At 42.1% G+C, this 16,649-nt stretch overlaps 2 protein-coding genes across 2 annotated transcripts; both read left to right on the top strand.

Annotated features, from left to right (window-relative positions):
* The first annotated feature begins 34 nt into the window (after positions 1–34).
* On the top strand, positions 35–10,059 carry LOC120022253 (GTP-binding protein Rit1-like). The gene is made up of 6 exons (XM_038966138.1): positions 35–344; positions 2,352–2,438; positions 3,287–3,343; positions 4,804–4,877; positions 6,122–6,313; positions 8,500–10,059. Exons 2-6 carry the CDS (start codon positions 2,357–2,359, stop codon positions 8,728–8,730), a joined length of 636 nt encoding a protein of 211 aa, XP_038822066.1. The 5' UTR covers positions 35–344; positions 2,352–2,356; the 3' UTR covers positions 8,731–10,059.
* Positions 10,060–10,335: 276 nt separating this feature from the next.
* Positions 10,336–13,568, top strand: LOC120022723 (peroxisomal membrane protein 11B-like). Its single transcript, XM_038966713.1, has 4 exons — positions 10,336–10,660; positions 11,325–11,440; positions 11,557–11,758; positions 12,096–13,568. The coding sequence occupies exons 1-4, from the start codon at positions 10,605–10,607 to the stop codon at positions 12,523–12,525; spliced, it is 804 nt and encodes a 267-aa protein (XP_038822641.1). The 5' UTR covers positions 10,336–10,604; the 3' UTR covers positions 12,526–13,568.
* The last annotated feature ends 3,081 nt before the right edge of the window (positions 13,569–16,649 follow it).

Below are 16,649 nucleotides of genomic sequence, written 5' to 3'. Positions count from 1 at the left end.
TGCTCTGCTCCACTTCCCCGGTGGGCGGAGCTACAACTCTGATATGATGATCTAACGTTACTGATATGATTAACTACAAATACTTCACAGCCTTTTGTACAGGTTACCACTTTGTAACAGTAGCTAACTGAATTTCAAAGTCACTTTTCAAGGTCACTTTCAACTCTACTGAAAAGTCACAGCCACTGACCCGACGGGAGGCGGGACCCTGTGACGTAGTTTTCAGACTGCTGGCGTTGTTTACAGTTGGTGAGGATTTTGTAGCATGACTTGTCAAACGTCAAGCACTAAATGGCCATAAAAGTAATTTCGGAAATTATGAAGAAAGAAGCTCTGTGACACAGGTGAGTCGCTAATTTCTATTCATGTATGCATGAAGTCAGTTGGCTATTTTATGTTTGCAAATGTTCAATCATTTGCTTTCGTTGTAGTCAGCAATATACATCTTTCTCACTGAACTCGTTCCTTTAATTACATGAAACAATGTGTGCAATGTCCGATTGAACACTGATCTGCAAAAAGGCTAACAAATTTATGCAGCTTGTTTTACGTTCATCAATGATCGACTCGTAGGCTACACTTGATTTCAAGAACAATCTTACATTTTAAGTTTAGAAAAGTTAGAGTAATTTGTTTTTCCTAATCCTATGACACCTAACGTTACAGCCACACAATTCATTCTGCTACTTCACCAGTCTTTTGAAGGTTCGCTATTGCCATTTTAAAATATGTTTGTTTATCCTGTTTCAAAGTAGCCACTAAAGTATATTAAATGGTTGTTGTATTTCAGTTAATGTTTGCAACGGATGCAGTTTTCACTGCGACTTTGTCAGAGATTCAATGATTTAGAAAATATTTTTTATTTTCGTCCGCTGAAACTATGCCGACTCACTGTTTGTAACGTTATGCTATAACAACGTGACAATAGTGCAATAAACGTTTACTTTTGTTGCGCTTAGTTTAGGTAGCCTCTACAAATAATAATGAGATCCCCTAACTGTGGACGTTGAATAAGGCTACTACAGAGTCGATATATTTAATCTGCATTTCAATAAAACTTCGAGGCCTGAGCTATCTGAAGCCTGGAGACTCCCTTGAATCATAAAGCCTGTGTAGACTCGGCAATATACTACAATACCATCCACTCCTTTGTGTTTTTGGATCTATCAAAGATATGTTTTGAAGCAATTTTATGCAATGGTGCACGGACATGGGGTCAGTCATGCGTTGTTGAAGTTCAGACCTATTTTACATAAAACAAGGCAACAAAAAAAACGTTGCTACTCTCAAGCGGATATGAACATCTATTTTTAACCTCCCAAGTTATGTCTGTTCTATCTGCCTCTGTCCTGACAACAATGAACCGGCTTTGTCAAACGTCGTGTCTCTGCATTCCATCATTGAGAGAATGTGATCACTTCATAATGACTACCATTAGTAGCCTAGGCCCTAATGATAAGTAAATGTGTGCTTATGTAGGTCTATTTATCAAGGATAAATATATAATGAATTGTAATTTATTCTGACAATTAATTTCAAGTTTAATATAGTCTGGTTTTGTAAATTTTTTATTTCAATCATGCTATTTTGGGTTAGAGAAAGGGAAGGATAGGTGATAACAATAGTTGTGATGACATTGCCTGGGTTTGTGGTGGTCAATGTCACACATTCGCCTTGCACTTAGAAATCACATGGTTGTTGTCAAGTCGATAGGAGGCGGTTCCTCTTTCCGCATGAGAGCTACTAGCTGCTGCATACACCAATCTAATAAACTGAAGAGCCATCTGACTCTTATAAGTCAATCTACACACACTCCAAATGGGTCCGAGGCGATGACAATAGTGGCCTATTCAGATGAGTTGAATAGTTTTTGTTTTTCAAGGGTAGCAAAGTAGACTAGAATGTTGGCTGTATAGCTCTACTTCTGTCCCTGAAACCACTCTCTCTTTCACCGCTGTCTCATCGCTATTCAATAGATCTACTGTGTGGTACAGTGGTTGACTGACTCGACTTTCGACAGTGAATGGATATTGATGTTCAAGTTTGCCAATGTGTGTGTGTTGTGTATCTCGTTCTCTCTTTCCATCTCCTCTCTCTTGTCATTAGTTTTAGGGCTTGACACATGACAGCAAGATTGCACTTTAGCATGTGTGGCATCATGTTTGTCTGTTTGTGTGTTAGTCACTTTCAACTCTGTACACCCTCTTTCATAGTTCTATTCATTAGTCCTGGGCTTAATAAACTGAGACCAATAATTATTATGTATGTTTGTGTGTTGACGTGTGTGTGCGTGTGTCTGTTTTAAAGGGTATATGTGTATTACTCACAGCCTCTTATCTCTCTTTTCATAGTGTAAATGGAGTCATTGCGAGGCTCCGGGGGCCTCTCCCGCGAGTACAAACTGGTGATGTTGGGAGAGGGGGGAGTGGGGAAGAGCGGTGAGTACACACACTCATAACACACTCATAATTACACTTAACTGCACTCCTCCTCACTCTTACTTAGTGCATGTCTTTTCTTCTGTCTTGCTGTCTGTTTTTACATATTATGTCTGACTGACTATTCTTCTCCACCTCTGTCTTGATTTACCTCATTACTTCTCCTAATGCCGCCTTGTATTTTCTATGTTTCTCTGACACACCCTCCAAGTGCAGTCAGATAGTCAGAGTTCTCTTCTCGTAAGCATGGGCGTTGGCCGCTTTCTACGGCAGTCTGGGGTGCCGTTTGGGTGCCTGTCGTCAGGAAGACGCGTCAGTGCCTAGCAACCGCCTTCCCCCCTCTTGGCTACTGTTGCCATGGATACGGGCAGAGTTCACCTGGTATAGGTACACAGAAAGTAGTAAAAACATCGGCGAGAGGGAGGATTTGGAGGGATAGCGGGAGAGATGGGTCGTTAAAAACAACATCTGTGCCTGCTTTCGCCATGGAAACTAGAGTGGGTGTACACTGATGCTGCAGAGGCGGAGATACTGTGTGTTTCTGTGTACGCTGCAGGGTGTGTTTATCTATGTGTGTGAACCACTACCCGCCTGGAGGGAGAAAAATTAGATGGAGAAGTGTGTGTGTGATACAACCAGGGTTATGTAATAAAGTCTCCCTCATTGACTTCGTAATCCCTTTATCTCTCCATCTCTCTCTTTCTTCTGCTCTGTCTTCTGATCTGCTGTAGTTTGTTTCTGATTTCTCCTCTTTGGTTTATTGATGCAGTGCCTGTTCAGCTTTGTGACAACGTAATTGCCCCCCAAAAAGCTTGTGAAAACTTAAAACTCTCTCTCTTTCTCCTCAGCTATTATAATGCAGTTTATCAGCCACAGGTTCCCTGAAGACCATGACCCCACCATAGGTGAGAGAGTGCTTGGCATCTGATCAAACTAACGCCACTCATATTTGGCCTGCTTTTAACCACACCAAAAACGGCTACATCAAATCAGTGATCGTGTCGTATTTTGAATTAATCATTAATTTTATATATACAGTTTAATGGGTACACCGCCCCATTCATGAAAATGGATTGCTCCTACAGAGAGTGAGTCACCTGGCAGTGGCTTGCTATATAAAGCAGGGATCGAGGCATTCCTACTGTTCGATTGAACATTAGAATGGGCAAAACGAGTGACCTAAGAAGCGTTGAGAGTGGTATGTTCGTCACGGCCGGGCACTCCGGATCCAGTGTCTCAGAAACTGCTGCCCTCCTGGGATTTTCACACACGACAGTGTCTAGTGTTTCCCGAGAATGGTGAGACAAACAAAAAACATCCAGTCAGCGGCAGTTCCTGTGGGTGAAAACAGCTCGTTGATGAGAGAGGTCGAAGGAGAATGGCAAAAATCGTGCAAGCTAACAGGCGGGCCACAAACGGACAAATAACGGCACAGTACAACAGTAGTGTGCAGAACGGCATCTTGGAGTGCACAACTCGTTGATCCTTATCGCGGATGGGCTGGGCTGTTGTAGCAGACGAGCACACAGGGTTCCACTCATATCAGCTAAAAATAAGAAGTGGTCACACGATTGCCAACACTGGACAATTGAGGAGTGGAAAAACATCACCTGGTCCGACAAATCCCAGTTCCTGTTGCGTCCCAGTTCCTGATGGCATAGTCCATGGACCCATCCTGCCTGGTGTCAACGGTACAGACTGGTGGCGGTGCCGTACCGCCGTCCAATCTGCAGCAACTGCATGATGCCATCGCGTCAGCATAGACCAACATCCCTGTGGAATTTATCTGACTTGTAAAATCCATACCCCTAATAATTCAGGCTGTTCTGGCGGCAAAGGGGGATCCGACCTGGTACTAGACGGGTGTACCTACAGTTATATTCATGACTGTACTTTACCTTGCAGTCGGTCACTCTGCATAACATACTATGGGTACAATCACACCCCAACCCGGGTCAGAGGGTACCAAACGTCAGCAAAAGCACACACAGGTTCCACCGGCTTCAAAATGGGCTTACAGAAGCCACCTTCTTCCCTAAAACTTACCTGAGAAGCCTGAACTGTCAGCGCCCCATATAGGGAAACAGAACCTGCTGCAACTTGGCTATGCGCACTGACATGCTGCCACTACAGCCCAAGTCCATAGACCCCACGGTTCCAAGAACAATACTTACCTCGCGAGCCTGAAATGTCAGAACTCGTACAAGGAACCACAAATCCCAAACAACAGAACACCTGTCGTAACTTGGTAAAGCGCATCCGCTCGCTGCATAGCATCACCAGAGTCGATGAACCACGGCTTATGACATGTAACTACACAATCATCCTGTATAGCCATTAAAATACCACTCAATGTCTCTCCCAGAGGATGCATACAAGACACAGATCCGCATCGACGATGAACCAGCCAACCTGGACATACTGGACACAGCAGGACAGGTACACTTCCTCACAAAGGGCTTCCATATAAATGTCACGTCTCCACCTCTTTTGGCTGCGTCTCATTCTCAATAGTCTAATATGGCTTCCTCCCCTCCTCTCCTTCATCTACTGATCTGTAAACATAGGATAGGTGAAAGCAATATGAAAAAACACCTGGGAAGGACTGGGAATTTGCTTTCATCTGTCTAGTTCAAATAGAGTAAAGGAGAAGAGGAGAGGAAAGCCTCTCCCTCTATCCCAATGCTCACTTTCCTTTAAATCAGCCCTTTCCGACGGTCTCTCCCTGTCTCTCAAGTCCATTCAATCAGTCTTATTAGGATGATAACTTAGTAGTTATCTTACATTGCCAAAGCAAACCCAGAGGAACATATTTCACTCTGTCACATCTCCCTTTCACCGTCATAACATCCGCATCCTTATTCTTCTCAACTTTCTTTTAAGCGTCGCTCACTCCATCTACTCCTTTTCTTTTTCCACAAACGTACATCATTTCTGTCTCTCACCCGCTCCCCACAATGGTGTCTTTCCCTGTCTCTCTGACTCATCCATAGACACGTATGGTTCACTTATAATATTAGTCATTTTCCATATATGGTCATGTACATGTTCTATAATATATGCCAGTGACTGGGTTTGTTTGTACCATACCAAAGTCAGGGAAGTGTCCACACAGAGAATTGCAGTTCACTGTCCACACAGTCCACTGTCTCAAGTGACCCTTAACTTCTGAGTCATCCAAATTCTAATCTTTTTTTTCTGTGGGTCTCCATGTTCGTCCTCCAGTAGTTTGTAGGACAGACAGACCAATGTATTGGTGATTGATTTTCTTGATGCTCTCAGGCACACACACATACCAGTATGTGTGTGTGTGTGGGGGGTGTCTTCTATCCTTGTGGGGACCTAAAATCCCCCCAAAACAAGCTAAATTCTCCCTCGTAGGGACATTTCCCACGTCCCCATGAGGGTAAAGGCTATTTTAAGCTTAGGGGTTATGTTTAGGTTTAGGGTTACAATTAGGGTTAGGAGTTAGGTTAGGGAAAATAGGATTTTGAATGGAAATACATTTTAGGTCCCTGCGAGGATAGAAGAACATAACGTGTGTGTGTGGCACCGGGATATATAATGTTACCTAAGTATTTTGCTGTGATGCTTTCTGTATCAGTCCTTAACCACTCTCTCTACCCCCCCTCCCCCCTCCCTCCCTCCCTCACATGTATACATTCACACCTGCCTCTTTCCAGGCGGAGTTCACAGCCATGCGGGACCAGTACATGCGGGCGGGCGAGGGCTTCATCATCTCCTACTCCATCACAGATAGGCGGAGCTTACAGGAGGCGCGCCAGTTCAAGCAGCTCATTGACCGTGTGCGCCGCACCGCCAACACCCCCGTGGTACTGGTGGGCAACAAGTCTGACCTGACCCATCTCAGACAGGTGAGAATTAAGGGAAAGGAGGGAGGGGGAAAGGGACGCCCATTGGTAGCCTTGGCACTACAGTATGTTTTGCCCACTATCTGGCTGCATTAAAATCCTACCGCTGTTCAAAATGCCTGTCTTTTATATATTTACTGGAAGATCTACAGATTGCCTGTCTGACTGGTATGGTATACCTTTAGATTCCCTGGGGAATCTGTAGATTTACCAAGGAGACAGGGAATCTGTAGATTCAAACATTTACCGTAACATATACAGTGCCTTCAGAAAGTATTCATACCCCTTGCTTTATTCCACATTTTGTTGTTACAGCCCGAATACAAGGGGATTAAATATATATATTTTTTTTCTCTCACCCGTCTACACATAATACCACATAATGACAAAGTTAAAATGTTTTTAGAAATACAGTATCTAATTTACATAAGTATATACACTCCTGAGTCAATACTTTGTAGAAGCACCTTTGGCAACAATTACAACTGTGAGTCTTTCTGGGTAAGTTTCCAAGAGTTTTCCACACCTGGTTTGTACAGCAGTTGCCCATTTTATTCTTTTAAAAGGGGAATTCATCGTCCAGTGTCTGGTGGAAAGCAGGCTGAACCAGGTTTTACTCCAGGCATACCCATAACATGATGCAGTATGCTTGAAAATATGGAGAGTGGTACTCAGTAATGTGTTGGATTGGATTTGCCGCAAACATAACAATTTGTATTCGGGACAAAAAGTGAATTGCATTGCCACATTTTTTGCAGTATTACTTTAGTGCCTTGTTGCATTTTTTAAATATTTTTTATTCTGTACAGGTTTCCATCTTTTCACCCTGTCCATTAGGTTAGTATTGTGGAGTAACTACAATGTTGTTAATCCATCCTCAGTTTTCTCCTATCACAGCCTTTAAATTCTGTAACACTTTTAAAGTCACCATTGGGCTCATGGTGAAATCCCAGAGGTTTCCTTCCTCTCTGGCAACTGAGTTAGGAAGGACGCCTATCTTTGTAGTGACTGGGTGTATTGAAACACCATCTAAAGTGTAATTAATAACTTCACATGCTCATAAGGATATTCAATGTCTGCTTTTTTGGGGGGGACAAATTTACCAATAGGTGCTCTTTGCGAGGCATTATAAATTCTCCCTGGTCTTTGTGGTTGAATCTGTTTGAAATTCACTGCTCGGCTGAGGGACCTTACAGATTTATGTGTGTGTGTGTAGGGTACAGAGATGAGGTAGTTATTCAAAAATCATGTTAAATACTTTTATTGCACACAGAGTCCATGCAATTTATGTGACTTGTTATTAGAATTTGTACTCCTGAACTTATTTAGGCTTGCCTTTTTATTTTTATTTATTTAACCTTTATTTAACTAGGCAAGTCAGTTAAGAACAAATTCTTATTTACAATGATGGCCTACCAAAAGGCAAAAGACCTCCTGCGGGGATGGGGGCAGGGATTATTTTTTTTTTTTTAATAAAAAATAAATATAGGACAAAACACACATCACGACAAAAGAGACAACCCTACATAAAGAGAGACCTAAGACAACAACATAGCAAGGCAGCAACACATGACAACACAGCATGGTAGCAACACAATATGACAACAACATGGTAGCTGCCCAAAACATGGTACAAACATTATTGGGCACAGACAACAGCACAAAGGGCAAGAAGGTAGTGACAACAATACATCACGCAAAGCAGCCATAACAAAGGGGTTATCATTTTTTATTAATTTGTAAACATTTTGAAAAACATAATTCCACTTTGACATTATGGTGTATTGTGGGTAGGCCAGTGGGAAAAAAAATCTATTTAATCAATTTTAAATTCAGGCTGCAACACAACAAAATGTGGAAAAATTCTACAGGTCTGAATACTTTCTGAAGGCACTGTACATCATGACTCTATTTGGTACCATATACTGTACATACCAGAGGAGGCTGGTGGGAGGAGCTAAAGGAGGATGGGCTCATTGTAATGGCTGGAATGGATAGGTGGAACGGAGTCAACCATGTGGTTCACATATGTTTGATACGTTCCATTTATTCCATTCCAGCCATTACAATGAGCCCATCCTCCGATAGCTTCTCCCACCAGCCTCCACTGGTATATACCAATTATCTTCTGTGTGTGGGTTTTATCTGTATATTGGCTTTGAACATGCTATTTCCCTCCGCTGCACTAGGTGTCAGTAGAGGAGGGGAAGGAACTGGCCCGGGAGTTCCAGTGCCCCTTCTTCGAGACCTCAGCGGCATTTCGCTATTACATCGACGAGGTATTTGCCGCCCTGGTCCGCCAGATTCGCCAGCGCGAGGCAGAATCGGTCCGCAGCAGCGAGAGGAAAACCAGGAGGAGCCAGTCGTTCTGGAGCCGCATGCGCTCCACCTTCCACAAGAAACAGCACTCTGAGCACTGAGAGAGAGACGCTGTGAGATATGACAGTCCTCCCTCCAGTGGTACCCTTACAGCCCCAATTCCTAGTTCCAACTTCCACGAGGAGACCAATGACTCTTATCCGAGTTAGATTGAGTGTTTGCAATGGGCAATTAAACTAACAATCATTACTGAAGATATGAGTCTTCTGTGCGCTTTAGAGAAGGCAGGAACTGTGCTGATGTACCGTATGCTCATTGTGCTGAAAATTGGGTCTGGTTTTTAACGACAGCCGACGTTAGCATTTTAGTATCCAATGAAACCAATTGACTGTAGTGTTGTATATTTTAAATGCTGAGACACTGTGGAGTTGGCCTGAAGTTGCAACATTTCTTTGATGGAGAGCCAGTGAGGAGACGTTTAGGTGCAACTGTACCTCACAGGGAGGGATGGGGGGCCTGAAGAGAGGTAGAGATCATGGGGAATTGGAGAGGGGAAGGGAGCAAAGACTAGGCTATGCAGGATATTCAGAAGGCCACATAGTAGGTAAAGGGGCATAGGTGTTGAGGAGTGAACTCCAAAGTTTGATTTAAAGGCAGTTGGTTGGGAAATACGAAGGGGTATGAGACGTGAGTTTGAAGATTAAAGGGAGGGTCCCAACGGATGTGGTTTATCTTGCCAGCCAATGAAAGAGAAGGATGAAAATAATTAAAAGTTTGTAATATAGAAGATGATGAAAACAAAGACATTCTGATAGCATTCACTGTGCATTTAGGTTCCTCTGTTTCAATTGAAAAGCCATCAATTGATTATTGCTTAGTGTTTGTAAGCTGACCAGCCTGAAAAGCCATGTTTCAGTAGGAGTGGGTATACTTTGAGTGTGAACTGAGTTGGAGGGGATATTTAATACACAGGTGGTGTTGATGTTGACAAGTCATTACTATGCAGCATTGCCTAATATGGTCCACTGATCTATACTTGGGCTGATAGTTGGCTTGGGCAATATGTTGATCATATCCAAATGACATAAATCACTGGATTTAAAAACAATTTTAGAATGGGATTTGATGGGCGTAGCTGGCATTTTAATTTTGCTCTGCCTACAACAGGGTTTGATTGTGTTCATATAGTGTTTCAGCGGATAGAGACAATGCCAAGTACAATACCTCTCCAGAGTGATACACACTCACTCCTTTATTACCCCCTGACCTGTAGTACACCGGTTGTGCTCTTATTATTTCAGCACTCCGTGGATTTGGTAGTGCCACATATGGGAGAATATGTTTTGTTTGTTTTATTCCTCTTGATCATGATTGTTTCCTTAATTTATTTTATATTAACGCGTTAAAATAAAATGGACTTCCATTTGCTGGTTGGTTGTCTGGCCTCTTATTGTGTGTGTGTGAGTCGCCCCCCTGTGGCAGTATAAGGTTTCGCAGTAAATATAATCCACAGCAATGAGTTGCCTTAACACTTGTAGTTATTCAAAAACAATAGTCAATTTTCATGTATGTTATCACATATTATTCAATAGCGTGCTCCACTGAAACGACTAATGCCATGTACAATACAATCCATGTATTGTGTTGTGGACGAACCTCCTACAAGTAACGTAGGTAAGGATTACTGTGTAATAGGACTTTCGCTTTGTTGTCCCTCCACAGATTCCGTCCATGGGTAAAGGAGATGTGAAGTTGTTCGTGTTGTGAAGCTAACTCTCTAGCGCAAATAAAAAATAAACAAATTCTGTTGGCGGACGTTTGGGGCACATTGTGACATATTGAACTGTGCAGATTTTATTGGGCAGCTCTTGCCAGAAGACGGTATAGAACGTTGTAGGTAGATTGCTAGCTAACACGGACACAGGCCTAATCAATCCTCAGTTGCAAAGGAAAGCAAGTGTCACCTGTCGCCAGCATGGACTCTTGGATTCGATTTAGTGCGCAGAGCCAAGCCAAGGAACGAGTTTTCAGGTGCAGTAGCTAAAATGTATTAAGAGTTGATTTCTCTGAGTTGATTTCTCAAGACAGCAAAAAAAAAATTACAATGTCAACAAGTTACATTTATTACATTCATTTGTTAACTATCACTAGCAGTCAATACAAACTGAAATTCATGAGCATACAAAAATGTGTATATAAGAGGACGAAAAAGTACAAAAAAAGTCCAGCGAAGTGGGTGACCTTTTGTACCGTTCAGTTCTCGACTTTTTGTAGGATTTTGGCTGCGGTTGCTCCTGCCCGACACTGCCTACCTCCCGGTGTTATTGGGTACTGCGGGACCGCTGATTTTGGGTTCGAATTGAAGGGGTTCCTGGTGGGGGCTCATGCACAATGAGGCTAATGCTTTTGTCTCGGGCTCTCCCAAACCTGGATAAATGAAACCATGACAATTGCTATTTTCAGCCTTTCCCTATCAAGTGGCCATTGTCCCAACTGCATTTGATATTATACTGATAGTTACTGTAGCTACATGAAAGTAAGTACCGTACCAATTGCCCTTGACATGAAAACTGGAGAAAGTAGACGAAGTTGTGCCCAAGTTATTCATCGCAAGATGCAAAAAATTGACTGAACTATAGTAACATAGCTATAATCAGATTTTGACACATTTGATTCATTTTCTGTGTTCACACAGGGCTGCACAGTACACCTGTACGTTGTTAGGTTACACTCTCCAGAAGGGTGGGGCAAGTGTTGAGTTCCTGAAGACAGTGAAACAACTGGAAGCTCATGTGAGCCTAACAAGGAAGTGTAAGTCACTGTCTGCAAGTCAATGCTACACTTCTGTGTCTTAGGATTGTGTCTCAGGCTTACTCTTTGTACATCAATTCTGGGTTTCACGTCACTCTCTCTCTCTCTCTCTCCAGTGATGCGTCTAGGGAACTCCACAGAGGCTGTGGAGGCAGCGAAACGTGCTGTGCACCTCTCGGACAGCGTGCTGCGTCTCTGTCTGACCGTGGCCCACCTCAACAAGGCCATGTACTTCGCCTGTGACAACGTGCTGTGGGCCGGCAAGGCTGGCCTCCTGCCCCAACTGGACCAGGTCAAGTGGAGCCAGAGATCCTTCAGGTGACTGTTATAATTGGGAAATTTAAGCCTTAAATTTCACCACATTAGGAATCAGTCTATTTGAGGTGGCCAAGGTCATCAGAAGTCCTGTAATGAACTTTACTACTATTGGCAGTTGTTAACTACATTCTCTCTCCCTAGAGCTATTTTCTATCGCTTTCGTTATCTAATTGTACCTCTTAACTCCCCCTCTTTGCTACTTTTTCTTTTGTTCAATGTCTCCTACATCCTCTCTTTTCCGGTCTCTCACTATCTTTACTTTCTCTCAGATTTGACATGAATCTCTCTCTGCCTCACACTCTTAATCTCTCACATCTTTCTCTCTCGTTCTCTACAGGTACTACCTCTTTGCCCTCATCCTCAACCTAACCCGGGACGCCTACGAGATCCGCCTGCTTATGGAGCGTGAGGCCCGCTCCTCCCATGTGGGGTCAAAGGCTACCTGGACCTCTTCTCCTCCCTCTCCTCCCTCTCCACACCCCTCTTCGCTCACCCCCGAGAACGTCGACCTCTCCGACCCCTCTTCCCTTCCCGGAGCCATATTACCTGTACGCCTCCGCAGACAGTTCCACCTGCTGGTGACGGTGCTGCGAAGCAACCCACCGCTGCTGCTGGACCTGCTGAAGAACGTGTGCGACGTGTTCATCCCCCTGGACCGGCTGGGCATCTACCCCACCGGCCAGGGCTTCGTGGGGGCCTGTGGCCTGGCCTCTTCGGTCCTCTCCATCCTCACCATCGTCCACCCCTGGCTCAAGCTCAAACCTTGAAGAAGCCAGAATATTTGGTTGAACGTTCTAGCTCGAGTCGAACATTCCTCAAGCTCAAGCCTTGAAGGAGACATTTTGGCCAAACTTTTTAGGTCCCCTAGAAGTGAAGAAGTGCTGTTGTGTCGAGGAATGCAGCATGACACAAGAGCAGGGGTCCTGTACACTGCTTGCTTGGAAGGTTTTGCATTTTTTTATTTGGAATGCCAACATTTTGGGCAGATCATGCTCGGACGAAGGTTGGTGGACTGAAACAGTGGCATTTCGAATCAAAGAGAGAAAATGTGCAAATGAGCGCTGTATTGGAAATCTGTCTTTTGTATTCAGCTCGTGCTCTGAAATTTTCAAACACAAAGTTCCCCAAAAGCCATTTGGTTGAGTTGTTGTTAAGGACCTTCCCTATGCAAGTGTATAGAACCGGCACATGGAAAATTGTTGACTCAGAACGGTAGACGTTTAAACACCTTAAAGCACCATACATCACAACTAATGGGCTTTGTGAAGTGATACATAGCACAAAGAAACACACAATTGAATGACGATCTGGTTATCTGAACACAAGCTGCGGGGAGCACATTTATAACCTTAATCTTAAATGGATCCTGATCTCTAGTTAGGAGACAATTCCGTATCCATATGGTGTTTCTGTCCTGTTAGCATTGAAAATTATGGAATTGGAAAAGATTATCTGTACAGTATTGGTTTTGGAAATGCGCCAATGTCATCCCTGTAGAACGCTGTACAGCTAGATAAGTGGAAACGTTTACTCAGTTAAAACATCACATATTAAAGCTTTATGTCAATGAAAAGGTGCAATGAAATATTTGATCATACTGTGTGTGAATATGTAATAATAATGACTTTTGAAGTGAAGGATCCTTTTTATAAACGGTAAAAGGGGACATTTATGGGCTGCCAGTCAGCTGTATTTTTGTGCTCATAGTGGTAATACTGTATGTCCATCTATATTACCAACATTTATGCATGTGTGACGTGAATTAGTACATTTACAGAGCCAGAAAAATTAAAGCAAATGATTCGGTCAACTCGGGCATCTAATGATTCTGTCTGTTTAACTAGTTGAATTCACCCGACAGCTAATTATTTAGTCTACTTGGAAGTAAATTTGTTTGTCTACTTAAAAATCAATTTGTATAACTCAATTACATCAATAGTATATATTAAAGCCAAGCCATTTGAAGCTATTCAACCAGATGCGAATGGAACTATAATAGATATGTAAGTGTACTCAGCTGTCAGACACTGCAGTGGCATAAAACCAGTCTAACTTTCAAACAGCTCTTTTTTTAAAAACCTTTGACTTTCTCCTTTATATAGAGTGCCTTAAGAAAGTATTCATACCCCTTGTCTCACCCATCTACACACAATAGCCCATAATGACAAAGTGAAAACATGTTTTTCCAAATTTTTGCAAAATTCTTGAAAATGGAATACAGAAATATCTAATTTACATAGGTATTCACACCCCTGAGTCAATACTTTGTAGAGGCACCTTTGGCAGCGATTACAGCTGTGAGTCTTTCTGGGTAAGTCTCTAAGAGCTTTCCACACCTGGATTGTGCAACATTTGTTCATAGTTTTTTTCTAAATTCTTCAAGCTCTGTCAAATTGGTTGTTTTCATTTCTAGACAAAAATTTTCAGGCCTTGCCATAGATTTTCAAGTAGATTTAAGTCAAAACTGTAACTCGGCCACTCAGGAACATTCACTGTCTTCTTGGTAAGCAACTCCAGTGTAGATTTGTCTTGTGTTTTAGGTTACTGTTGTGCTGAAAAGTGAATTAATCTCCTAGTGTCTGGTGGAAAGCAGACTGAACCAGGTTTCCTTCCTCTCCGGCAACTGCGTTAGGAAGGACACCTGTATCTTTGTAGTGACTGGTTGTATTGATATACCATCTAAAGTGTAATTAATAACTTCACCATTCTTAAAGGGATATTCAATGTCAGCTTTTTTTTTACACCAATCTACCAAAGGTGCCCTTCTTTGCGAGGCATTGAAAAACTTCCCTGGTCTTTGTGTTTGAATCTGTGTTTGTAAATCATTACTCGACTGAGGGACCTTACAGATAATTGTATGTGTGGAGTACAGAGATATAGTCATTCAAAATTCATGTTAAACACTATTATTCCACACAAAGTGAGTCCATGCAACTTGTATGCACATTTTTACTCCTGAACTTATTTAGGCTTGCCATAACAAAGGGGTTGAATACTTATTGCCTCAAGACATTTCAGCTTTTTATTTTTTATATTATTGTAGTGACCAAAGAAATCTTGATTTAATCAATTGACAAAAAATCTCTATTTAATCAAAGGCTGCCACACAACAAAATGTGGAAAAAGTCCAGGGGTGTGATAACTTTCTGTTACAGGGCAACCAGAGAATTGTGCTCTTAGTCAGTGTGCCGTTTGGTCTCGTCTTACTCGTTCTCCTTGACACGCTAATTGTGGACATGATTTCTGGTATAATCTCATTTAACACTACTTTGAGAGCCCTGAATCACACTGTAGAGGTGTAACTGTCGATGATTCATGCTCAAATCGCAGACTGTATAATAATGTATGGTTTTGTAACTACAGTAAATAACATTTGAACAGTTTTGATGAGAATTGGAGTGGTTTGTTACAACTATTTTCCTCAGTGAGTGAGGATGTTTTTGTAGCCACGTGAAGACATTTGAAATCGTGTCTTTATATTAATGTACCACAAGTGCTGAGGCTTGGCCGCTGTGTGGAGAAAATGTTTTCACAAAATAAATGCCTTTTAATTGAAACTCTGTCGGCTCTATTGTATAAGTGTTGAGGGTTATTCTAATGCCGTTGACTGCTATGACTCAAGCATTTTTACATTTCAGACTTTAGAAATTGAACAAACGCTATTATCCAGAGCCATTTATAATCAGTGAGGACTTTACTGTGCCCTGAGGGACACCAGTAGTGAGACCATCCTTCATTTGACTGATCTTTGACTAGAAAATGAAACAAGAGCAACATCGTGGATGTTAACCGAGGATTCACAGATCACCTGTCCAGATCATTTCAAATCAGTGCAGTCTGCAGATTAAGAAAAAGAGATGATGAAAGCCCGCCATTTTAATATTAACCGACCCCCGATGGCGGAGGTGTGTGGGAAGGCCATTCTTTGTGTGTAAATGAGAGGCCCTGATCTAATACAGTAGTCTGAACATTTAATCCTTGTAGCTTTGAACGGAACATGTTGTGACTGGTTCCTCAGCACCACAGTGATATACAGTGCTTTCAGAAAGTAGTCACACTTCTTGACTTTATCCATATTTTGTTGTGTTACAGCCTGCATTTGAAATTGATTAAATTGAGATTTTGTGTCACTGGCCTACACACAATACCTCAATGTCAAAGTGGAATTGTTTTTAGGAATTTTTACAATAATAAAAAAAGTCAATATGTTTTCAAACCCTAAATACATTCAGGAGTAAAAATGTGCTTAACAAGTCGCATAAGTTGCATGGACTGCAAATAACAGTGTTTAACATGATTTTGGAATGACTACCTCATCTCTGTACCCCAGACGTGCAATTATCTGTAAAGTCCCTAAGTCGAGCAGGGAATTTCAAACACAGATTCAGCCACAAAGATCAGTGAGGTTTTCCAATGCCTCACAAAGAAGGGCATCCATTGGTAGATGGGTAAAAAAACAACAGACATTGAATAGCCCTTTGAGCATTATTTATTAATTAGTTATTAATTACACTTTGGGTGGTGTAGCAAAAGACCCAGTCATTACAAAAGTGCAGGCGTCCTTCCTAACTCAGTTGCTGGAGAGGAAGGAAACCGCTCAGGGATTTAAGCATGAGGTCAATGGTGACTTTAAAACAGTTACAGAGTTTAATGGCTCTGATAGGAGAAAACTGAGGATGGATCAACAACATTGTAGTTACTCCACAATACAGGACTAACCTACATGACAGAGTGAAAGGAAAGAAGCCTGTACTGAATAAAAATATTCCAAAACATGCATCCTATTTTCAATAAGCCACTAAAGTAAAACTGCAAAAAATGTGGCTCAAAAATTAACTTTATGTCCTGAATACAAAGTGTTATGTTCGGGGCAAACACAATACATCACTGA

The sequence above is a fragment of the Salvelinus namaycush genome, chromosome 27 (genome assembly GCF_016432855.1).
Source record: "Salvelinus namaycush isolate Seneca chromosome 27, SaNama_1.0, whole genome shotgun sequence".
Classification (NCBI taxonomy): Eukaryota; Metazoa; Chordata; class Actinopteri; order Salmoniformes; family Salmonidae; genus Salvelinus; species Salvelinus namaycush.
This window is presented reverse-complemented; position numbering and strand designations above follow the sequence as displayed.

Coding starts and splice junctions, on each gene's coding strand:
- LOC120022253 (XM_038966138.1), top strand. CDS start 2,357: ATGGAGTCATTGCGAGGCTCCGGGGGCCTCTCCCGCGAGTACAAACTG. Junction 3,344..4,803: donor AGACCATGACCCCACCATAG/GTGAGAGAGTGC, acceptor TGTCTCTCCCAG/AGGATGCATACAAGACACAG. Junction 4,878..6,121: donor TACTGGACACAGCAGGACAG/GTACACTTCCTC, acceptor GCCTCTTTCCAG/GCGGAGTTCACAGCCATGCG.
- LOC120022723 (XM_038966713.1), top strand. CDS start 10,605: ATGGACTCTTGGATTCGATTTAGTGCGCAGAGCCAAGCCAAGGAACGA. Junction 11,441..11,556: donor TGTGAGCCTAACAAGGAAGT/GTAAGTCACTGT, acceptor CTCTCTCTCCAG/TGATGCGTCTAGGGAACTCC. Junction 11,759..12,095: donor TGGAGCCAGAGATCCTTCAG/GTGACTGTTATA, acceptor CGTTCTCTACAG/GTACTACCTCTTTGCCCTCA.